Here is a 25,413-nt window from a genome sequence, read left to right as displayed (position 1 = left end):
AGGGTGTAGAATTGGCTTGAACAGTGTGAAGAATTTGCATGTTTCCGTTGATCATTGTATAAATATTGGGGGGGGGGTTGTTCTTGCTTGTTTTGATTATTGGGGGGTTACCTCCCCATCCCCCTGGAATCTACGCTCTGTCCTCATCTGATTTATTTTGTAGAAGAAACTCTGCATTTTATGTTGAATCATGTTTTTTTCTGTTATTATCAATGTTCCCTCTAATTTTTGTTGTTGCTGAGCAAAACCTGTTTCTACTGTACAGTACATATATACTTATTTCTAAGCAGAATGTATAGTATATTTAGTATATATTAAATGTTATGATTTATTATTGATACTGTATATTGACATTGATGACATTAAATGTTATGATTATAAAACAAATATAGGTATAAATCTGCATTAAATTAGATGTATATGCTACTTATTATATAAAGGTAATATAATATTCATAATAAATAACATTATCTAGAGGACTTGTTTTTCTTTTGAAGGTCAACTTTTGTCAAGGTCACAAAAACAAGTCAGAAAAATAACAATTCATAGCCTTTGTGAACTTCTGTTTGCATGTACTTCCAAACGTGTAAAATCTCTGTACTGTTCACAAATTAATCCTTTCATGAATTAATCCGTGCTGGACTTTTAACAATGGACTGGATGGACTCCAGTTGAAGTACTGATCACTGACCTGTTTCAATAATTCCAAACTTATTCCACATATTTGCACAGAATCCGTGCACACTTGGCAGCTTATAGAGGGAACATTGGTTATATTATTAATGCAACAGTGTCACCTTGTCCCTTTTATTTTCAAATGCCTCTTTAATATTTACTGCTCTTTCCAGACACACAGCTTTACCAGTACTGCATGCTCATTATTTTTTGTTGTATTCCAGTTGAAGCTATGAATGACACTGTATTGGCATCTTTTTTGAATGGCTCTGATTTTTGGGGTGGTGAGTGCTAGCATAAATTTTCCAAGTGAACCCAGCTTTCATCCCTCCCATAACTTGTGTGTCTGCCTAACCAGGATTGGCTATTCTTCTAATATATCACCTACTTAACTAGATATATAACCTACTCCTATAGAACCCCAACCCTGTCCTCAAACAGCTCATCTTTATGAAGATCTCAAACTTTTACACTATTAATATTCATTTCATTGCATCCTCCTCATGAAAACTCTGACTTAGTCAGATATAATTGACAAAAGGACTGAAACCAAGCTGTCTTATGGATGAATTAAAATGTTTATTTTAAACATTTAATTTCATAATCTGTATAGCAAGGCAACATACAGTACATGCATAAGGTGCAATGATAAAATTAGTGGTAATCAGTCCTTTTTTCTTTCTTTTTAAATGTCTAATTAATATTTAGATGATATATTAGACCTGTCTATACGTCATCTACAGGTCTGATTCCTCTAAACTTTTTTGTTTGTCAAACTAAATGAATTTACTCTTGTTAATCAACCTTTGGTTCAATTTATATTTCTCCTTCAAATCCTTCCATTCTCTTTTTAAAAGGCCCTGTCCATCAAAAAGAAGCAATGGAAGGATATAACTCTTATCATTCAATATCAGGTTCACTTGATCACAGGCATCAGGGCAATTACAGTTCAGGTTCTAAAAAAAAAAAAACTATGAAAATTCCACAGTTTAAAAGAGAAGTCTACTTTAATCAGCAATATGCTATTTGCACACCTCTAGTTGTACCGGCCTTATTCATGTGTGGTTTACACACCAGTTCATAATCTTTCCTCCTCACTTGCATATTAACCTATGAAGTCCTGGCCAAAAGCTGGCCGGTCACAAGAGCTCTGTTTGATTGTGGCCAATCCCTGTTGTAGACAGCCCATTTGGAGAGAGAGCACCCTCTTTCATGCACCCTCCAGGGACACACAGTACAGCCACGGTCCTAAAAGGAGACACGCTGGAGCTGGAATGCATCGCCGATGGCCTGTAAGTAGCAGGAAGGTCTGTCCTCAATCAGAGAGCAGCACAGATAATTTTACCTGTGTTATCTAGTTTATTTTTGTTTCAACATCCATCTCTTCTTCTAATTTAGGTCAGATCAGTTCAGAGTATTTGCAAAATGTGATATACAGCTGCTAAATATAACTACATGTAATAGGTCTGTGTTTCCACAAAACTAATGTTAATTTCACTAGGTCTTTAAGTGTTTGTCTTCTTTGTGTGTTTTAGTCCGACACCAGATGTCTCCTGGAGTAAGGTGAACGGGGAGCTGCCAAGCGGTCGTTTTTCATTTCACAGTTTCCAGAAAACTCTGAAGATAACGGAGGTAACAGATATGGATGGTGGAGATTACCGCTGTTTAGCCAAGAACCGGCTGGGGAGCAATCATCACGTCATCACTGTTGTTGTCAAAGGTCTGACTTTGTTTCATCTGTCACATCTCAAAAATCCTGTTTAGTCACACCATTCACTGTCCCATGGGACACCATCCTTGACTTGCATCAAGCAGATCTGAAAGACCCTTTATAATTCCAATTGCTCTGAAAACACCCACTGAAACAGCCAAACATCATGAGAATAATTCTAGTCAATACCATAGTGAAAGCAGTATTGGAACACTTGAAATTTTTTATTTGAGGCATCTCCTTCTCACCACCACAGCGGCTCCGTTTTGGATCAGCGCCCCTCGGAACCTCATCCTGGCTCCAAAAGAAACTGGAATGCTCACCTGCCGGGTGGATGGAAACCCTAGACCCAAGGTCACCTGGTCTGTCAATGGAGTGCCTATCGAGAGTATGCGTCAGCCAATCACATTTATCTTGAGCTTGAACTTCAGTATGCCAAGTGAATATCCTACATGTTTGAAAGAATAAAGAACTGAATATATATTAATTTTCCATTGCATTCCTTGATAGACTCACCCAAGGATCCCAGTCGGAAAATTGAAGATGATGTCATCATCCTCAGTGATGTCCCGATGGGATCCAGCGCAGTTTACCAGTGCAACGCCTCTAATGAATATGGTTACCTGCTGGCCAATGCCTTTGTCAGCGTCCTGGGTTAGTGATATGCATCTGTATTAGACTGTATTATATTCTATTCATATTGTTTAAGATTGTTATTTATTTAATGAATCATACATTAAACATATTATATTACATTTCAGCTGAACCTCCAAGGGTGCTGACTCCTCCAAACCATGTGTACTCAATCATCACCAACAGTCGGGCATTGCTAGACTGTGCTTCATTTGGCTCTCCCCTTCCAAAGATCACTTGGTGAGATTTTTATTTTTATATCCTTTTAATTTCTTTTCTTTTTTTATTTAATTGGATTTTTACAATATGTCTCTAATAGCATTACTGAAGATCAACATTAACTGCAAGGAGTGTCTGTGTTGAACGATTTTGATGTGTTTTTTCCATGATCCAAAGGTTTAAGGACAGTCAAAGCATACTGGATGGTGACTCATACATCATTCATAAGAACGGTACCTTAGAGATTAATGTGGCTCAGCCACTAAACAGTGGTAAATACACCTGCATGGCCTCAAACAATCTCGGCAACAAAGAGAATCACGTATACCTGGAGGTAAAAGGTGAGAAATGGCTGATATTACTGTGTGAAATCCTACTGAAATGATTTGGCTTACTAGACATAATAAGAGTGAGTACTGTCATACATATTTTGGGTAACACTTCACAATAAGTTTCCATTTGTTAACATTAGTTAACAACATTAGTTAACATGAACTTACAATAGTTTTACAGCGTCCCCACATCACCTAGCATTTATTATTCTTGGTTAATGTTAATTTCCACATATACTAATATATTTTTAAAATCAAAAGTTGCATATGTTAACATTAGTTAATGCACTCTTACATGAACTAACAATGAACAATTGTATTTTTACTAACTAACATTAAATAAGATTAATAAATGTTGTAAAAATATATATTGTTTATTGTTAGTTCATGATATCTAATGCATTAACTATTGTTAGCTAATGCAACCTTATTGTAAAGTGTTACCAATATTTGCAATTGCACATCAATTATTTTATTTTTAAAATACTAAATGAAGGAATAATATACTAAAGAAAGAAGTAAAATGGGAAGTGGGGGAAAGAAAGAATTAAAATGTATATTTGTGCTCTTTTCTCAGAGCCTACACGGATTCTAAAACAGCCAGAGTATAAAGTGGTCCAGAGAAACAGCATAGCTGTGTTTGAGTGTAAGGTCAAACACGACCCCACTCTTTTACCCACCATGATATGGCTTAAAGACAACCGAGAACTTCCTGACGATGTTCGGTATGCTGAATATTTCTTCTAAAGACTGCATAACTTTGTTGAGTCCTAAAGGTGCAAAGCACTAAATAGTAGTTTGTAACTCCTTGATTTTAACAAATGTGTGTGTCGTGTGTGTGTGTACTGTAGATTTGAGGTGGGCTCTGATAGTCTGACTATACATGATGTAACAGAAGATGATGAGGGGACCTACACCTGCATCAGGAACACCACGCTGGACCAGGATTCAGCCAGTGCTGCGCTTACAGTAGTCCGTAAGTTTATATATATAAATTCACCATCATATAACATCTATGAGATCACCTTCTGATTATACTTCTCCTGATTTAGTTCTATATCTTTTTTCAGAGAGTATATTTTGCAACTGCACACTGTACAATACGCAACACACAAAACAGGCCTAATATGTCAGCTTATAAAGTTATTTGTTATGCAGTTGAAATTGTGCTGTTTTGTGTGACTAACTTTGGACTTTCACCCAAAACGGCTTTCCTTGTCAGAGGCAACACCAATACCACCTGTAATACTGGGTAAAGCTTACTTCCTTTCAATTCCCAAACAGGACCCAGGCCCATTTGATCCATCTGTATTTTTGGTTTTTTTTTTTGTTTACCCCTCATCACCTCGCTGAGTATGTGTTCTGTAGTCATTTCTCATTAATAAACTGTTAAAGACAGTTTACCCAAAAATGTAATTCTGTCATCATTTTGTCATCCTAATGCTGTTCCAAACTTGTATGGATTTCTTTCTTCGGTGGAACACTTTCATTGCATCTGTTTTCATACAATGAAAGTGAATGGCTGTCTCTAACATTCTGCCTAACGTCTCCTTTTTTTTTTTTTTCATAGAAGAAAGTCATACAGGTTTTGAACAACATTAGTATGACTAAATGATGACAGAAATAATTTTTTGGGTAAACTATCCTTTTAAAGGCTATTTTCATTTTTACGTTTTATCAGGTTCTTATTCTCAGATTAAGCAGCTCACTAATCTTGGATATCAGTGCACAAATGCAGCCTTTTTCCTGCTTGCTTTGATAGGAAATAAGAACCTGTGTGTTTCATTTTAACAGCTTCCAAACGCATTTGTACCTTGAAAATAGTTTTACCAAAACCATGCCATGACAGAATGTCATATATTTCAGACTGACATTTTATATTTTATGTGCGCTTTTGTTTTTTAGTTGGTGGTATATATGGGTCATTTGACCATGACGTTTTTATTTTGGCTTGTGTTGCATGTTTCTAATCTGTGGTGCACTTAAGTTGGCTTGGTCTGATTGTTTGGTGTCCCATAATGTTTGGTGGTTTGATTTCCCAGAGCAACCAGACATGCCCACAGACCTGGAGCTGACGGACCAACGAGAGCGCAGCGTTCAGCTGACTTGGACCCCTGGAGACGAAAACAACAGCCCTATTAAATGTGAGCAGGACTGAAAACTGATCTCTTTTTTGTTTGTACTGTAGATTCATGGCAGATTGCCATTGCAGCAATGTTTGTTCTTCTTGATGCTTTGATTTTACCATAATCAAAGCTGAACAGGATTGGATAAGTATAGCCATTCAGTATGTATGCTCAGTGCTCAGTAAACATCATGCATACTGCATGGCATGGTAATAAACAGCATGTATCGGCGATTATGCTTATTGTACTGTTTGTGAGGGTGCCAGCAATATCTGAGCCTTTAATATTTCTTGTAATATTTCATTTTAAATAGCTTAGATATTTAAATATATATACATTGGTTTTGTGGCTTTTAGTCCATGTCTATAATCTTTGAAACATATCTTTGAAATCTGTGTATATGCTACTGTACTCCAAATTAACTTTTAGCTGATATACTCATTTAAAATGTATATCAATCTTTCTCTTCTAAAAATAATAATGACTTACCTTGCACTCCAAATTTTTGTCCAGTCAAATGCTCTCTAGAATTAGAATTTCCTTCCTTTCTGATACATACCATCGGCAACCGACTTGGGAAGAAGACTGTGCACGTCAAGCCATTTAATGGGGTCTTAAAACACGTGCATTCAAATTACACATCTTGGATGATTAAAAACCTTTTTCAGTCAGTTGATTACCTCAGTTGTTCACCTCACTATTATCTCTGGTTCCCTCAGCATTCCTTATCCAATATGAAGATTCGCTCCATGAGCCTGGAATCTGGGTCAATATGACTGAGGTTTCAGGAACCAGCACCACGGCCCATCTGGAACTGTCTCCATACATGTATTACTCATTCAGAGTTCTGGCACTCAATCAAGTGGGTCTGAGTGAACCCAGCGCGCCATCCAGACAGTACCGAACCAACCCTTCACGTGAGTGACCCTAGAGAGAAAGATGACAGATTGTACAATTGAAAATCTTTAAACACCCTTATTTTTTTTGTAGATGATAAGTCTGAAACAGATTATTTTAAAATCTTCCAGAGCCTGACATGAATCCATCAAATGTTGAAGCCATTGGAACATCACCTGACAGTATGACCATAACTTGGAAGGTAAAAACTTTTATACAATATCTACTAATTATGCTGTGAATAATGACAAATATGCTGTAGTCCGTGTCCCCACAGTCATGGAAATGTCTCGGTTACTGTCGTAACCTCCATTCCCTGATGGAGGGAACAAGACGTTGTGTCGATGTAGTGACACTAGGGGGTCGCTCTTGAGAGCCCCGATCACCTCAGATCTTTGAGAAAAGGCCAAGGAGAATTGGCAAGTGGAATTTGCATGCCACTCCCCCGGACATACGGATATAAAAGGGAGCTGGAATGCAGGATTCATTCAGGTTTTGTGCTGAGGAGCCGAGACACGGTCCCAGCCATTTCAGCGGCTAGTACAGCGTTGTGGCAAGAGGGACACAACGTCTCCCGAGACGTTCCCCTTCTGTCACTCACTCGATGTTGTGTCGATGTAGTGACACTAGGGATCCCTATGAAAAAACGCCACAACAGCTGAACTGTGTTACGTGAACTGCCGATGCAGGTGCAAGCAAGCTGCTGCGTGCGTAATAGCAGGTGCATCAGACTGCACGTAACCTGCCCCAACACCCCAAAAGACGTCATGTAGTACCCCACGTCCCTGAGGGGGGGAAGCGACTTAAATAGCATGGGAGCAGGCCGCGCCAGCTGCGGCCTTTTCTTTCTATGTTTTCTCTCCACAGAGTATTAGATTCAGCTGGGGCCATCTAACACTATCATACGCATCGGGGAAGGTGTTCTTTTCCTTTCCTATTCTTTCAGTGGGAAAAGACCCCGGAGACCACATCCTGCCCAAAAGGGGAGGTCAACATGTGACAATACGACACATGGGCTCAGCAGCCGCACATGGAAGAGGCGCGATGGTAGGTCCCGCCACGAAAAAAGGGGGAGGGGAACTCTACAAACACAGCGACCGGGGGCAGAGAGAGCTCTGCCCAAGGGAGACGCGGGTCAGCCGACAGGGAGACCGTACCGCGGAGTATACATCACAGGGGTTACCGGATTAATCGGCACCTGTGGAGCACCTATCCCACTACAGGGCATATTAGACCCCGTAGTGTGGCTGGTTGCGAACTCCTCCGCCAAGTTCGCGAACCATAGGGTTAGGGAGGATGGACATCCAGGGTCCACGACTTCGTGAACTCGACTGGGGGTAAAAGCGCACGTTTTCGCCTCAGGGGAGGGGAAAGGCGCTATACGCAAGTGATACACCCGGCCAGCTGTTCCGTATTACCGAACTCTACCTATTCATACCTGAAGAACACGGGACGAAACCGGCTCAACCCGGAGATTGTAAAATCTCACGAAAGTATTGGGTGTTGCCCAGCCCTCTGCTCAGCAGATGTCTGCTAGAGAGGTGCCATTGGCCAGTGCCCATGAGGACGCCACACTCCTTGTAGAGTGTGCTCGAACCCGCAAGGGGGCCTGGGTCTGGTAGGCCAATGCAATGGCATCCACGATCCAGTGGGCAAGCCTCTGTTTGGAGACGGCGTTCCCTTTCCGCTGTCCACCAAAGCAGACAAGGAGTTGCTCAGAGCGTCTAAAGCTCTGTGTTCGATGCAAGTAGGTGCGCAAAGCACGCACCGGACACAGTAATGACAGGGCTGGGTCTGCCTCCTCCCGGGGCAGCGCTTGCAGGTTCACCACCTGATCCCTATTTAGTGAATGACTTAACCTCCAGTGTGCTTTCTGTCTACACTGGTCTCAGAACAGTTCGAAATGCACCTTATTTTCATCCTAACTCCATATACAACTTATATATTTTGGATGAACCCATTGATTCTCAATGTGATAGTGCGCAGTAAATATAGGATTTCTAAGGGAAAAAATGCACTAAAGAACTGTAGTGTACATTGTGTTTAGCAGCGTGGCGTTTCGTGATAAATCGGTCAAATAAATAAATGCCATATTTGATGAAACTTGAGACTCTAATCTTTTGACTCAAATAGCATTCAAAGTAAAAACTTAATCAGGTTTCTTACCAGATGTAGATTTGTAGGTGTTTCTCCCGAAGAGAAACTCCGCTGTCATCAGTGCCATGTTGTTTTTTCACATGACAAATGGCGAAAGTTTAACCCTTTTCTGACAGCACAGAGTCTCCCGCACTGAGATCAGTTGGTTTAAATGAATTTAAATTATGCGTTGCATATAGCGAAGTAAAAATACAACGTCAACGCATGTGTACGTGGGGTCGCACAGGGATAAAGCTTGTGTAGAGTACAACTTGCTCACAAGCCATAGTGATCTCCAGTTTGTGAGTGATTCATTCTTTTGAATCTGTTCTTTTCAGTGAATCAAAAATTGCACTTCATAATGTATTACAGAATCTGTGTCAATCAAAATAATTTATAAAAGTCCTTATCCAGTAATCACAAATGAATGTAAAGTTCATGCAAAGGTTTTTGTCTCCTTGGAAAACCTGAATGTTTTTGTAATGTCTTGTAAACAGGAGCTGACAGGGCTGGAGTCGAACGGTCCAGGTCTACAGTACAAGGTGAGCTGGAGACAGAAAGATGTGGATCAGGACTGGAATTCACTCACTCTTGCCAATGTCTCACAGTATGTGGTGACAGGAACGGACACTTTTGTGCCCTATGAAGTCACAGTACAGGCGATCAATGACTATGGATCGGGCCCCAGGCCTGAGGTGGTGTTGGGATATTCAGGAGAGGACTGTGAGTGAACTGCAGAAAACACAATTCATTAAAGCTTTTGTTTAAAATGTAAAACACTGGGTGAGGGTGATTTAAGAGGATTTATTTATTGTATCATGTGTCTGTCTTTGTCATTCAGCTCCCAGTATGGCCCCAGAAAACATACAGGTTTCTGTTCAGAATGGGACAGTAGCTGAAGTTCATTGGGATGCTGTTCCTCCTTCAGCAGTCCGAGGGCGACTAAAGGGGTACAAGGTACTTATAACAACCAGAAAACTAAAATAATAAAAACTATTTATTCATTTAGCTGATGCTTTTGTCCAAAGCAACTTACAGTTGGGTGGAAAAAAGAATCAATTTAACATTAAAGAGCCAACCATAATAGAAGTTAACGTTTTTATTGAAACACTGTAGTGAAAAACATTAACTGCATTTTTTCTGTTCTTTTCTTGATGAATAATGGAAACCCAATGGAAAAAGCATATAATAATAATAATGATAATAACAGTGAAAACTTTGTATGTTCTTTCAGTTTTGACTGTTTTGTTGAATGAAAAACTACATCATTGAAGAAGAAAAAAACAAACTGAATTAACAATTACCTATATTGTGTGACAGTGAACAAGATTCTATCCTTCACCGTTTACAGTTCTCTGAATCTCAAAATACAAAATGTTTTAGTTGAGCTTCAAGTGGTCTAAGTTGTTGGCCATTGTGTAGGTGAGTTACTGGAAGTTGAGAAGTCTACACGAGCAAGAACCTGAGCCTGAGAAGCCACAGGTGCTCATCTTCAGTAGCAATGACACAGAGGGTCATCTGCCCGACCTCCATCCCTATAGCCAGTACTCCCTCAATATTAGGGCCTTCAATGGGAAGGGAGATGGACCCACCAGCTCTGATCAGCACTTTGTAACACCAGAAGGAGGTAGAGTCTATATTGCTTACTCCCTCACATGTCAAAATCAAAGTGTAGAGTATTATATTCTACATTTTAATTGTGAATGGTGGGTTGTTGTTTTTTTCCACAATAGTTCCAGGGCCTCCTGCCGATTTCAGAGTCAGAAATCTGGATCTGGACTCATTGGTTTTAGAGTGGGCGCCACCTCTGGAAGATAATGGCCCCTTAACAGGTTACCTGCTCAAATACCAGCCTAGTAAGTCTCAGTTCAAGGATGTTTCATGAAATATTGCAAACTTATTTGTTTTACTTAAGAGTCATCTATCATAGTCCTGTATTTCAAAGTCTTGAAGATGAAGTGTAAAATTATTTCAATGTTAATATGCAAAGATAAGCAAGCCATTTGCAGGATGAATTCCCCCAAAAATATAAACACTGTGGCTCTGTGCCTCTATCAAAAAATTGCTCTGGTTGTTTGAGCATCCTGACCAGCAAGAAACAGCAACATTGGCTCAACCAATGGCATGAGTTTGGGACGGAACTATCTTTTTCTGCGTCCTATGGCAGACTGGGGGAGTATTTGGAAAACTTGGGAAAACTTGATCATTTTTGCAATTCCGCTTAGTCACACTGGTGCGCAGAAATTACATGCTTTACCTTAACTAAACACCAATGGAACGGCGTCTAAAATCCAGCATTAAGATTCTTATAATTTTCAGTTCTCTTGCAAACATTTTCTCTGTTTGACTTCTCTCCTTGTAGTTAATACAACAGATGAACTTGGGCCTCTCAAAGAGCTGTTACTACTTGCAAATGAGACCAGCATCACTCTTGACAGCCTCAAATACAGCACACGCTACAAGTTCTATTTGAACGCCATGACAGTCAAGGGCTCGGGGCCCACCATCACAGAAGAGGCTATCACAGTTATGGATGAAGGTGAGGATTAACTTGTGACTGTGATTTTCCTAAATAACATTTCCAGGATATGAATCAAGGATCCAGCTGCAGTAGCCCTGATATTCTAGTTGGAGGTTGTTTTAAACGTTAGTTTAGTTTAAAAATCTCACATTCAGCATTCAAAATGTCATACAAAAACTGGAAGCAATGACATCATTGTTATATTTGCATACTGAATTGCAGTTGATCTTCTTTCTTACATACATTTGCATTGGCCAGTGACTGGCCTTGCATTTATTGCATCATATCTTCCTTGCATTTATAGCCACTGTTACACTACACATAGACTAATGTGTTGACTCTTGCCTACAGCCAACAAAAAACATGATGCATGCTGAGTGTCGGCTATAATTCAGCATTTTATTTACACAGAGCCTAACCTAAATTTACCGAAAACCCAAATCTTTTGCTGCCTTGCACTGCCATTTTCAATTGTAAGCCGATATTAGCCATTAATGCCATTCACTTCAGTCTGTGCAACTTTTATTTTTGACTATATTTAGTTTTGTCTGCGAAACTAAGCTCTTTTGTAAGACGCTTTGGATCTGCCTTAAATGGAAATGGTTCTGTTTCTCTTTCTTTTTGATTTCCATAGTTAAATCATTGTTGTTGTACATTTAAATGTATCTTCCTTATGCAGCATTATGTTTCGCAACATACACAATTGGAAACATTCTATTTTTAAATGAATGGCTGTCAGGTGCTTTCTACTTACATTCATTCTATCTTTGTCTCCCTTTCTTTCTCTCTTCTCTCTAAAGCTTTAATTCGACATCCCGCAGTAGAGGCGGGTAAAGGTAACACCAGTATCAGGCTGATGAAAATGCATGCTGGTCAAGCATCAGCTATGAGACTAGAGAGTCACTGTAGCATTAAAAGCAAATAGATACATATGCATGAACTTCCCCAGGCCAAACAGCTTCACACCTGATCGAACCTGCTGCCATGGAGAATCATGTTAGCAACAGATGCAAATTCCATCCCACTGCTTTCATTAGGACTGAACTAGAACTAGAACATCTGTTGTTTAGTTAGTGTAGGTGAGGACACTAGATATGTTGCAGTGTAGGCTGACCTACTGCAGTCCAAACCAGTTATATGTAAACAGGTTTCAATGGATACTTGGAAAGATTAAGATTTTGCCTCATTAAACCTATAAAACAAAGATTACAACTTTAATATAAAAATATTAGGGCTGTCAAAACATTAATATAATTAAGAACTATTAATATCATCATGTTATTTGTAGTTAGTGGCTTAACATACTCAGTTACTTTTTAAGGACAGAAAATTAAGCAATATGTGTACGCGTTGTCACTTGTAGCAGAACATATTGTGGCCCCAAAAATGATTTATACACTTAAGCCAAACTTAAAAATGTATAAATTTCATTGCATTATATACATTTATTTTTTTTAAACCAAGTGGCATTTATTTTAAATGTATATAGAACAAACACACATTTCAACTGTTTGTGTTTAAACTACTGTATAAAGTAATATATTTTTATTGTTCAAAATATAATCATTCAAAAATTATTTGAACACTTTCTGGTTGTCAAAATTTGTGAAACTTATTCACAGTTAATGCAATGAACTACACCTGTGGTTACTTTGCTAGGACACTGCTGTTTGAGGTGAACTGACTTCATACAGCCTCAAAAAACTACTTTGGGACTAGTTTGTTAAAAGGGATTTTCCTAAAACAAAGTCTTCTTAAGAAAAGTGACTTTAATTCTGAGAAAAAGCCTAGCTTCATTTTTTTTTTTTCAAATGCAACTTGGTTTTATATTGATAGTGTCTTATGCAATGACATTCATACATTTTTAAGAGTGACTCAAGTGTCCAAAAACTCATCTCAATCCTAATTTTCCTTAAAAACACAACACTTGGAGGCCACTTGGTGAGCCTGTTTTTCAACCACAACATTGATTGATTTAAATCTTGACTCTTTGTTTTAAAGTGCGTAATTGTAATAATGACTATTTTGATAATATTAAAGGAATAGTTCACCCAAAAATGAAAACTCTCTCATCATTTACTCATCCTCATGCCATCCCAGATGTGTATGACATTCTTTCTTCTGCAGAACACAAACAAAGATGTTTAGAAGAATATCTCAGCTCCGTAGGTCCATATAATGCAAGTGAATAGTGACCAAAAAGTAATCCATAAGACCCCAGTAGTTTAAACCCTGTCTTCTGAAGCGATCCAATCGGTTTTGGATGAGAACAGGCCAAAAATATAACTCCTTTTTCACTATAAATCTTGACATCAGCAGTCTCCTTGGCGATCATGATTTCAAGCTTGATTACACTTCCTAGCGCCATCTATCGCTCTGCCCATGCGTCAAGCTCTAGGCAGCGTAATCGAGCTTGAAATCATGATCGTGCCTAGAGACTGCAATTACAAGATGTACAGTAATTGATCGGTTCCCACACAAAGCCGATTAGATTGCTTCAGAATATATGGATTTAACTACTGGAGTGATATGGATTATTTTATACTGCCTTTATGTGCTTATTGGAGCATTTGGTCACTATTCACTTGCATCGTAAGGACCTACAGAGCTGAGATATTCCTCTAAAAATATTTTTTTGTCTTGAACAGAAGAAAGAAAGTCATACACTTCTGGTATAGCATAAGGGTGAGTAAATGATGAGAGAAGGAGTTAAAAGGAGTGCTTTTCTGGTTTTGTGTTGATGAAGCGGTACTTGAGCACTACTGGTGGGGCTGTTGGTGTACATAAAACAGAAGGTTAGGAAATACTGTTCTAATGTAATATAACAAGACACCCAGATCTCTCTCTGCCTTGATCCCAACTTCCTCTCTGCAGCATAACTAGCTCTTATTGCACCAGGGATCTGCATGTTTCTGCATGCTGACAACTCAATGAACTGTATTTCTCACTTTCTGCCTTGTTTTCTCTCTTTCTAATGAGTTGTGTTGTTCCTTGTTGCTTCAATTTTCTCTGTATTTTTTCAGGCTCAGCCCCCCCTCCACCACCACCAACCCCCCCTGTCACTCAATCTTTGCAGCCCTCATTGCACAATGGTATAAACACTTCTGGCCTGGCACCTTTATCTCTTTCCTCGATTGTTGTGCTTAGCCTGGGACTATAGACTTAGATAGAAGATAGAAGGTGTCACTTTCATTAAATGATGACTCAGTCAGGAATTCTAATAAGAAAGTGAGTCATACTAGTCATTAAAATAGAAAATATGCCTTCTAATAGTTTTTAATATTATAATTGGTCCATTAGTCAGCCAGGGCATTAATTGCAAATTACTCCTGATTTCTAAATAAACAGGATTTGTATTGTGACCCTAAGGGGTTTTAAATGAATAGTTGACCCGATAATGAAAATGATGTTATCATTTACTCATCTTCATGTCGTTCCAAACCCGTCATAGAGGTTTGGAATAACACGAGTGTGAGTAAATGAGGACAGAAATTGTATTTTTGGGTGAACTATCCCTTTAAGGATTTTCTTAATTCTTGTCACTTGTGTTTTTCCCTCTGTGTGATCAGCGCCACCTGCTGGTAGGATGTTTGGGAGCGTGAACTCCTCCGTGGAGGAGGACCATGCTTTGATAAGCTGGGAATATTCTGGTCCGGATAGGAATGTTTATGTGGAATATGTTGTTGATAACAGTAAGCTTTCCCTTCTTACAATTTTTGTGCGTTCCAATATGAAATAGCTGTGCCCTAGTGACATTTCCAGCAATTTAAAGAGGTCTGGAATACAAATGTATCATGTGATATCAAAACACAATTACTTCTCAAAAGATCTTGTTAAGCTTTAAAAAAAGAAAAAAAAAAGATCCACTTGATCTGACCTGATATAAATACAGTAGTCGCCTTAAAGAACTAATGCAAATAATAATAAAAAAATATTTTAACATTTTGCTGCTCTCCAGGTAAAGAACCCTGGAAAACAGAGTTTGTAAATGGCACTCGGACATATCAGATTAGAGGACTAAAGCCGGGGATGTCCTATAGGGTTCGGGTGGTAGCCAAAGACCACTCCGGCGCAACGGTCCACAGTACAGAGGAGCTGTTGATTACAGTTCCAGGTGAGGAGCGCATGTCTATAGACAGCTGGAGACACCTGTCACGCACCCATGAAGCCCCTCCCAACTTCAGTTCCAGACATCACCTATAGTTAACAAATTAAGCATGCTTGGTGTCCAGACAGGTTCATGGAAAAGTAGATGCATGCCAGAATTCCTTTTTTTCTTCTTTCTTGCTTTTTTACCATACAGTGTGAAAGGATCATAAATGAACAGTCTTCCTCAAAGCACCTGGTTGTTTTTCCATATCGTGACTCGAACTCTTTTTTTTTTTTTTTACTCTTGTTGTTGATTGTGATGTACACATGATGTCAATTTCTATTTTGCTGTTGATGCTATTAATTCATTCTGTGTGCACACTAGAGATAAACCGACGATTGGTTTGATATTTTTTACTGAAATTTACATTTGACCTCTTAATCAGTTGTTTGTTCTTTAATATCGGGTTTACTGATAAAGTTAGACAAAGATGAACTTGCACAGTGGAAGACAAATAGTGCCACAAAACTCTTCAGTAATAAGTTTCCATATCGGTTATACAAAAACAATACTGGTCGATCTCTAGAGCACACTTCAGCATGTGTTCATGAACAAAGCTCTGAAAGTTTAATGTATGGTATTCCCTGATTTTTGTTTATTATTTTTTTGTGCTGTCTGCATGATAAATTCATTTAAATTAACTTTTACGTCTAAAAATTTGAAGTAAGGTTTGGTTCTGATTTTGGATCTACTACCTCTCTCATTTTCTGTGTGTGTGTGTGTGTGTTTATGTTTGCAGCCATGACCAACAAGCAAGTTGACATAGCCACACAGGGCTGGTTTATAGGGCTGATGTGTGCCATTGCTTTACTGATACTGGTACTCCTCATCGTTTGCTTCATTAAGAGGAACAAAGGAGGCAAATACCCAGGTGAGTGTATGTGTATGGTCTTTGCTAGTAAGTGAGCTAAATCTGACAAAACCTCCCTTAAGGGATACTCTCATTTGAAAAAATATAGTGCTATCAGTCAATTAAAAGTTTTTTTATTGTGATTAATCGCATATTTTTTTGTAATCGCTATTAATTGCAGATTTTGAAAATGCTGAAATATTACACCATATATACAGCTTTTCCTGTCAAAATAAATTTACTTCCATCTTGGGAAAGAAAACAAAAAACATTATGTAACAATGTAATACTTTATTAACATTTTCAAAATAAAGCCTTCTACAGTGTAAAGACAGAAATGCACTAAAATAGCACCAATTCAAGTAACATTAAATGTTTCCCAAAGTCTAAGTGGGAGTTTGAGTAATTAAAAGAACTAGTATCCCCATAGGTTGAATATTCATTGCAATGGGCATTACATCTCTTAAACTCTCATCCTCCCCAGTATTAATCTGCCAGTAGACTGTGGCTATCCACTTTGTTACAGCAATTGTGAAGCTGCATTCATCAGAGGGTCAACGCCAGTGTCAAGCAGCACTTTGAACTCCACATGAAAAGCACTTGCAGAGAAAAACACCTCATTCTGCATTTTGGTGATAGTTACGACTTGATGTGCTTCTGTAGCAATTAAAATGCGCCTTAAATAGGCTGAAAATACTTGATTTCTATTGCAAATCCCATCTGGGCTTGTTTTATACATCAAATAGTGCTAAGACGTCCTTTCTCCATAATTTTATCACTGACAGGGAAGCGCTGTTGTGTGTGTTGTGAAGTGTGCATCAGTGTTGTGACTCTGGGCGGACACATTAAAAAGGTTCCGCCCTCCCAAAAAGTTCTGGTTTATGCTGTATTATTGGTAAATGCATTTATTGCAATTAAGAAAAATTAACACGTTAAACTTTTTAAATTAATCACGTGTTAATGCGTTAATTCTGACAGCTCTAAAAAAATTATAAATAAAGTAAATCATTTTTTAAATGATAAAAATGCAAACTTTAAACAAAGTCTGTTAATTATCACATGACAAACCTTTACACCATGTAAAATTCTGATTTCCATTTTACACAAAGTAAAAGAGAAAGAAGATGCCCACCAAGACCCAGAGATCCAACCCATGAAAGAGGACGATGGGACATTTGGGGAGTACAGGTGAGGAGAACGACAGATAGGACTTAATCTAGTTATTTATATCACTATGGTCAGAAATCATAGAAAATGTTTGAGTATTAAACTGATTTGTTTTCATTTCAAAATTCATTGAAAACAAACCTCTCCTCTTGCTCAGGGATTCAGACCGTAATTTTTTCATTCCTCTGAGATGAATGTAAACCTCCCTGCACAAACAGCTTGAGGAAAGGAGCAAACATTTTATACTTTAAATATAACAAGCCTGAACCAAAGCTCTGTATTATGTGACTGTATAACATTTTTAATTTAACACATCTTAAGTGTCAAATCAATTGCCTTCCTGATTTTACATGAATGTTGGACTTATTGCTGTGATTTGGTATTTTATTTTGTGTCATCATTGATATTTATTGTCATCAACCATATTTATTATCATCATTATTCAATTTTATTTATTGTTTTGTAATTGTGTATGTTTTTATTGTTGTCTGTCTTGTCATATTGTCATTATTATTGCAGTAACAATGCAGTAAATGGGATTGGAACAGGGATGAATTGGTCTCACCTCAACTGAGATAATTCATGGCATAAATTCAATAAATTCAAATGAGGCAAATTGAATTCCTGATCATTTATATATTTGATTATATATTGTAAAACTTTGAATATAATTGAAATCTTTTATAAATTCAATTTTAGCTTCTGAATGTGCCAAATCAGAATTGCATTTGACAGCAGTCATTTCTACAGATGTTCATTTTGTGTGTAATTATTGCATTTGTCCTGTTCATGAAGTCTGTCATTTGTTGTGTATGAGTGTATGATGTCACTACATACTGTATCTTTGTCTTAAATGTAAAGTTGTTACCATCATTGTCAAACATGTCAGTCTGTCTCATTGGTTCCTGTGTGTTTTGATTTTGGGGGGAGTTCAGGTCTTTAGAAAGGTAAGAGGGGCTTTACAAGTCTTGCATGCATAAATCGCCCGTGATTCACTGTGTACTGTTGCTTCATCATTGAGCATACAATGGTAGATCTCATGTGGACAAAGCCAAACCTAAAGCTTTTACTAAAATAAGTTTGAATCTGAAATCATCATGTATTTTTGGACTGCTTGTTGTGATCTTACCTTATTTTATTATTATTTAACTGCATCTGATTAGAAATTCTCAATGATTATTTTTACGATTTTTCTGATTCTGAGAGAGATGCTCCATGCATTGTGATGAATGTGCCCAAACTTACCCTTCCAAATGCACGTTATGACCAGTTATGACATTAACTGACCCTCCAATAGAGACACATATAAGGACTGTCTCACCTGCACTAAACAGCATGTTCTTGGAAATGGACGTTTTGGAAATCTCCATACATTGGCTAGTTTAGTTGCTTTAAATTGTTGCATTGTAATATCCTCCCCTACCCCTTGTCTCTACTCTTTATATCAGTGACACTGAGGACCACAAGCCCCTCAAGGGCAGCCGGACCCCTTCCAATGGCACAGTAAAGAAGGACGACAGTGATGACAGCCTGGTCGATTATGGAGAAGGTGGAGATGGACAGTTCAACGAGGACGGCTCCTTTATCGGCCAGTACAGTGGAAAGAAGGAAAAGGACACAGCAGAGGGCAACGAGAGTTCGGAAGCTCCATCCCCAGTCAACGCCATGAACTCCTTTGTGTAACTGCCTGAAAATGCTCCATGACCTTTGACCCATCCAAGACCCAGCCCCCTTTGTCACACCATCATATGGAGAACAGGCTGTCTCTATTGCACTGTGACTCCCTGACATCACACAGGAAATAGGCATCAAGCAACAAACAATGACCCTCATTAGAATGTAAGGAATGTGGAGGAGAGAGAGAGAGAGAGAGAGAGATGCAAAATGTCATACATATGCAAGAGTATACGTATACTGTAAGTACCAGAGGGCCAGTCCTTTACCTTTAGCTTTACCTTGATTGGTCAAATGATATATAGGTGTAATCACTGTATTATCTTTTGGCAAGCATACATATATATCAATATATGTGTATATGAATATATACTGTAAATTGACATATATAAGAAAATATTTAATTAACATGGCCCCATCACTGTCAGACAGCATTGTATCTCACCATCTTGTCCACTGGACTTGCATGGAATCACTTAATCTAATCATCACGCCCTCAGCGAATCAACGTTAGCCAGCGTTGTGTAGACTGTGAATCTTGTCCGAATACGACGCTCACCTTTGCTTCAAAGCTAATGCCTGTCGTGTTCTGTCGTCAGTGTTCAAATCGGTATTATACACATTTAAAGCACCAATGTCTTTGTGGGCATTGTTGTGAAGTATGTGACTGTGTGTAAAAGCTATTAGGCGTCTTTTTTGACAGACAGAAGCTCTATGAAAATACAAAAACCACAGTAGAATTTCAAAACTGGATATCAGAGATGAAAAGTAGCATGTTTATGACACAAAAGCACTCTTTGCAGACAAACTGTCACTCACACACACGGACATGTTGTGTCCTTTTTCAGTTTTCTTGTGGTAAACATTTTGATATATTTATTTATTTACAACAGATTTTTTTTTTTTTTTTTTTTGCTGTTTTATCCCTGAAAAAAAAAAAAAAAAGACACTGAGAAACTTTAAAAATGTTAAAAAACTTTAATTCTCTCATCATTTACTTACCCTCATGGGATCCCAGATGTGTATGACTTTCTTTCTTCAGCTGAACACAAACAAAGATTTTTAGAAGAATATCTCATCTCTGTAGATCCTCACAATGCAAGTGAATGGGTACCAACATTTTGAAGCTCCAAAATGTTTTATGGATTACTTTTATGCTGCCTTTATGTCCTTTTTGAGCTTTAAAATTTGGGTACCCAATCACGTGCATTATGAGGACCTACAGAGCTGAAATATTATTCTAAAAATCTTCGTTTGTGTTCAGCACAAGAAAGAAATTCATACATATCTGGGATTGCATGATGGTGAGCAAATGATGAGAGAATTTTAATTTTTGTGTGAACTATCCCTTTAAGGCCAAAGTATACTTCAGTTTTCAGTGTGCCGCTACATCTTGTGCAAATTCCACGTGTAGCCCTGTTTTTCTAGACACACGGAGAGTCCGTGTCATCTGCACAGTTTAAATGCTAATTCTTGATATCAGCAATGGAATTACTACTAGTTAAAATTTAACTTTATGTTATCAGTAATTAGGGTTGCACTAGTAAAAACATTAATTCTTGATATAATAAATTACGTCATTACTCATGGAATTACCCATTCTTGATTTCAAAAATTGATTTTTAACTAGAAAAAAACATACTTTTTGATATCTGTAATGGTATTTTACTAGCAGAATTACACGTCATTCACTCCAGTTCGTATCAATACAGATATCTATAATTAATTTCCTACTAACTGAAATTGAAATTTCACATATCAGTGCTGTACAACTAGTAAAAACGATCAATAATTATATTGTTACTTATGAAAATGTCCATTCCTAATATCAACAATTGAATTGCAACTAGTAAAAATGCATTTGGTTCTCACTAGTGGCAATATTAATTTCTAATATCTGTAATGTGATTGTTACTAGTTAAAAAGGCTTTTAAGATATCTTTAATCACTCTCCAATTTATTGTTATCTGAAAACCATTTCCAAAAATCTGAAACACCAGATCTAACATGTTAAAATGCATTTACAGATATCACAAATTTGCATTTCACTAGCTGTAATAAAGTAGTTGATATCAGGAATGGACATCTGCACTAGGAACAATGTAATTCTTGGTGTAAAAAATATATAATTTTTTACTAGTAATATGTAATGATATGTGAAATTAGAATTGAACATTTAATTCTAATATACAGTTGTACTCAAAAGTTTGCATACCCTGGTAGAAATTGTGAAATTTTGGCATTGATTTTGAAAATATGACTGATCATGCAAAAAAACTGACTTTTATTTAAGGATAGTGATCATATGAAGCCATTTATTATCACATAGTTGTTTGGCTCCTTTTTAAATCATAATGATAACAGAAATCACTCAAATGGCCCTGATCAAAAGTTGACATACCCTTGAATGTTTGGCCTTGTTACAGACACACAAGGTGACACACACAGGTTTAAATGGCAATTAAAGGTTAATTTCCCACACCTGTGGCTTTTTAAATTGCAGTTAGTGTCTGTGTATAAATAGTCAATGAGTTTGTTAGCTCTCACGTGGATGTACTGAGCAGGCTAGATACTGAGCCATGGGGAGCAGAAAAGATCTGTCAAAAGACCTGCGTAACAAGGTAATGGAACTTTATAAAGATGGAAAAGGATATAAAACGATATCCAAAGCCTTGAAAATGCCAGTCAGTACTGTTCAGTCACTTATTAAGAAGTGGAAAATTCGGGATCTCTTGATACCAAGCCAAGGTCAGGTAGACCATGAAAGATTTCAGCCACAACTGCCAGAAGAATTGTTCGGGATACAAAGAAAAACCCACTGGTAACCTCAGGAGAAATACAGGCTGCTCTGGAAAAAGACGGTGTGATTGTTTCAAGGAGCAGAATACAACGAAACTTGAACAAAAATGAGCTGCATGGTCGAGTTGCCAGAAAGAAGCCTTTACTGCACCAATGTCACAAAAAAGCCTGGTTACAATATGCCCGACAACACCTTGACACACCTCACAGCTTCTGGCACACTGTAATTTAGAGTGACGAGACCAAAATTGAGCTTTATGGTCACAACCATAAGCGCTATGTTTGGAGAGGGGTCAACAAGTATTGTGCTCCTTGAAACAACCACACTGTCTTTTTCCAGAGCAGCCTGTATTTCTCCTGAGGTTACCTGTGGGTTTTTCTTTGTATCCCGAACAATTCCTCTGGCAGTTGTGGCTGAAATCTTTCTTGGTCTACCTGACCTTGGCTTGGTATCAAGAGATCCCTGAATTTTCCACTTCATAATAAGTGATTGAACAGTACTGAATGGTATTTTCAAGGCTTTGGATATCGTTTTATATCCTTTTCCATCTTTATAAAATTCCATTAACTTGTTACGCAGGTCTTTTGATAGTTCTTTTCTGCTCCCCATGGCTCAGTATCTAGCCTGCTCAGTGCATCCACGTGAGAGCTAACAAACTCATTGACTATTTATACACAGACACTAATTGCAATTTAAAAAGCCACAGGTGTGGGAAATTAATCTTTAATTGCCATTTAAACCTGTGTGTGTCACCTTGTGTGTCTGTAACAAGGCCAAACATTCAAGGGTATGTAAACTTTTGATCAGGGCCATTTGGGTGATTTCTGTTATCATTATGATGTAAAAAGGAGCCAAACAACTAGGTGATAATAAATGGCTTCATATGATCACTATCCTTAAATAAAAGTCAGTTTTTTTGCATGATCAGTCATATTTTCAAAATCAGTGCCAAAATTTCACAATTTCTGCCAGGGTATGCAAATTTTTGAGCACAACTGTAACATATCCTGCACATGATAAAATGTCAAAAGGGCTTGCAGTACTTTCTGTCAGAAGAGTACACTTTGAAAGGCTGTGCGTGAGATGGAACGGTACACAGAAATGCGAAGTATACCCTAGCCTTTAAGGAGTTACATATCAACCAGGACTTTTATTCTAAACTGCATTGTGAAGGAAAGCCCCTAGTCAGCCATGTAGCCACCCCTTTGGCCATGTGTCCTCCTGCCCACTGCGTCGATCTCCAAGTGGATAAAACATCTCGCAATGTCCTTGGTGGGGTCTCACAGTAAGGGATGCAAGGAAGGCCTCTCAGCACGGTTCCTTAGTGCCTTGGTAGAAAACATTCTATAATCACAGACAAATTCCCTCTGTTCGCTTTTGAATTCAGATATCAGTTCTACAAGCAATGCTGAGGTCCTGTGTGGATTCAAGACCACAAGACTCAAGGAGTTGATGTCAAAAACATTCGCTATCACCGTCCACAAAAGTTAAAATCACCTCAATTCGGGATGAGGGGCTTCTCATTCCCCTTATGAACAGCTAAAAATACTGCCACTTTTCTGTAATAAGTGAACTGTCATTGATTGGTCTGATCGGACACATTGATGGCACTTTGGAAAGCTCATAACGTTGATTGAAACAACCGACTTTGGTAATTGCAGTAGCCTGTCCTGACAAATCTCACTGTATGCAATACCATAAGGCATAAATATACACCTTTTCACATGTAACCCTTTTTAAAATCATGTTATTGCATGTTATGAAGTATTACAAGCTGTTGAGTGTAGTGAAATCAGGGCTTCACCAAACACAGTCCGCAGTGGTGCTGTCATCAAATATGGCTGGAGAAATTGAGATTTTAAGTCTATGTATGCATTTATGCAGGCATGCGTGGATATATGGGTGTATGAGAAGTGTGTGTGCCTGTTTGCATGAGTGTATGATTGAGTGTGTCTATGAGTACATGTGCGTGTCTCCACTGTATATATGGGGTGAGCCTTTTTTTGGCGAGTCCCTAGATTTTCATGATTTAGCTTGTCATAACTTGCATCAAGTTTTTTAAGTTTGGAAATGTCTGCTTTTTAATATATAGATATGACATTGCTTTGTAAATATCCAGCCAAAATGATTTGAGACGAGAAGAGACATCCCAGGTAGGGTTGACACTTGAACTTAACCTAGGATGCTCAAGCGGGACTGTCCCAGCAATTTGTGTACTGTAAATTACTTTAAAAAGACCTTACACCTTTTTTTAAGTGACAACAAACCTCTATTCCTAAATCCCATGCATCTCTATTACAAGAAAAAACAGGTCTTGGATCAGTGCAAAAGGTGACAGAGTAGCCTACAAGGTAATGCTGCAGAAACTGCACAGTGTTCCATCTGAATTCACATACACATCAGCTTATATTCTTTCACTGGCACCGTTTTATTTTTGATTTTGCCAGATGTTTCTGAATTTTGCGCACAGATGGTTTAGGTAAAATAAGAGAATAAGTAATCAAAAGAAGTGGACGCATCTTCAGAGAAGGAGGGCAGATTGCACTGCTGTGGGTGCAGAATCTACTGATGTGTTTATGTCAGGGGGGCAATGAAGAATGAAATGTAGTGTGAGAAATACTATTCTGGTTAATGTTAAGGCTACATGAAAATAAAGCATGAAAGGCTGTGAAATGGTTTACTCTATAATATCCTTACAAAAATATTTTGTATATAAAAGAATTAAAATAAACGTTGGTTTCTGGATTTCACTACCACCTGTCTGTTCTTGATTTTATTCAGCAGCATGTTACTACTTTAACTAATCTCTTAAAGTTTGACACTATAACTAAATGATTTGAGTAGGCCTTCAAATAAGAATAAAATGGATAGTTCACCCAAAAATTTAATTTCTGTTATCATTTAGCCAACCCACTCGCATGTTGATCCAAATCCATACCCTCTTTTAGGCAGATTGTTAGCCTCAGTCACCGTTCACTTCCGTTGCATCTTTTCCCTATGCCATTAAAGTGAATGATGTCCGAGGCTAACATTTGAAAAGAGATTCAAGAATATTCACGCTTCAGTAAAAGTTAAGCTCGATCAACTGCATTTGTGGCATAATATTGCCCCTTCTCCTTTGACTTCTTTAAAAAAAAGAAAAAATGTGGGTTACAGTGAGGCACTTACAATGGAAGTCACTGGGGTCAATTTGTAAACGTTAAAATACATTAAAAAAAAGTATAGCCATAAGACAAACAATACATGTTAACATGATTTTAGTGTGATAAAATTGCTTACTAACATTTTGTATGTAAATTTATATCCAATTTTACAACTTAGCTGTCATGACAAAGTAACGGCATAAACAATAAAACCCTAATATGACTGTAAAAATTACAGTTTACAGCTCAAATAATACACAAGTGTCAACAGAAAAATCAATGTAAGTGTTTTTATAAAATTATAAGATTCATATTTCTGACTTTAAACCCTCCAAAAATTGGTCCCATTCACTTCCATTGTAAGTGCCTTACTGTAAAC

The 25,413-nt window shown here is 37.9% G+C and overlaps 1 protein-coding gene across 2 annotated transcripts in view; it reads left to right on the top strand.

The window, feature by feature from the left end:
• LOC127434954 (neuronal cell adhesion molecule-like) overlaps positions 1-20,130 on the top strand; it is an 80,721-nt gene extending 60,591 nt beyond the window's left edge. The window contains exons 10-33 of one of the 2 annotated variants that reach the window (XM_051688003.1): positions 1,856-1,967; positions 2,211-2,395; positions 2,643-2,774; positions 2,897-3,040; positions 3,148-3,259; positions 3,416-3,579; positions 4,148-4,295; positions 4,422-4,546; positions 4,793-4,822; positions 5,613-5,714; positions 6,416-6,613; positions 6,725-6,795; positions 9,227-9,452; positions 9,571-9,686; positions 10,152-10,356; positions 10,463-10,585; positions 11,092-11,268; positions 12,051-12,086; positions 14,274-14,342; positions 14,820-14,942; positions 15,209-15,364; positions 16,140-16,271; positions 17,360-17,438; positions 18,866-20,130. In XM_051688003.1, coding sequence (XP_051543963.1) covers positions 1,856-1,967; positions 2,211-2,395; positions 2,643-2,774; positions 2,897-3,040; positions 3,148-3,259; positions 3,416-3,579; positions 4,148-4,295; positions 4,422-4,546; positions 4,793-4,822; positions 5,613-5,714; positions 6,416-6,613; positions 6,725-6,795; positions 9,227-9,452; positions 9,571-9,686; positions 10,152-10,356; positions 10,463-10,585; positions 11,092-11,268; positions 12,051-12,086; positions 14,274-14,342; positions 14,820-14,942; positions 15,209-15,364; positions 16,140-16,271; positions 17,360-17,438; positions 18,866-19,100 — 3,200 coding nt within the window. In that variant the 3' untranslated portion in view covers positions 19,101-20,130. The remainder of the gene's footprint in view (positions 1-1,855; positions 1,968-2,210; positions 2,396-2,642; positions 2,775-2,896; positions 3,041-3,147; positions 3,260-3,415; positions 3,580-4,147; positions 4,296-4,421; positions 4,547-4,792; positions 4,823-5,612; positions 5,715-6,415; positions 6,614-6,724; positions 6,796-9,226; positions 9,453-9,570; positions 9,687-10,151; positions 10,357-10,462; positions 10,586-11,091; positions 11,269-12,050; positions 12,087-14,273; positions 14,343-14,819; positions 14,943-15,208; positions 15,365-16,139; positions 16,272-17,359; positions 17,439-18,865) is intronic. The other variant, XM_051688004.1, reaches the window with a different exon arrangement.
• Positions 20,131-25,413: the final 5,283 nt, after the last annotated feature.

Source organism: Myxocyprinus asiaticus, chromosome 45, assembly GCF_019703515.2.
Source record: "Myxocyprinus asiaticus isolate MX2 ecotype Aquarium Trade chromosome 45, UBuf_Myxa_2, whole genome shotgun sequence".
In the NCBI taxonomy this organism is placed as follows: domain Eukaryota; kingdom Metazoa; phylum Chordata; class Actinopteri; order Cypriniformes; family Catostomidae; genus Myxocyprinus; species Myxocyprinus asiaticus.
The sequence above is the reverse complement of the archived record's forward strand: the minus strand, read 5'-3'. Positions and strand labels throughout refer to the sequence as shown.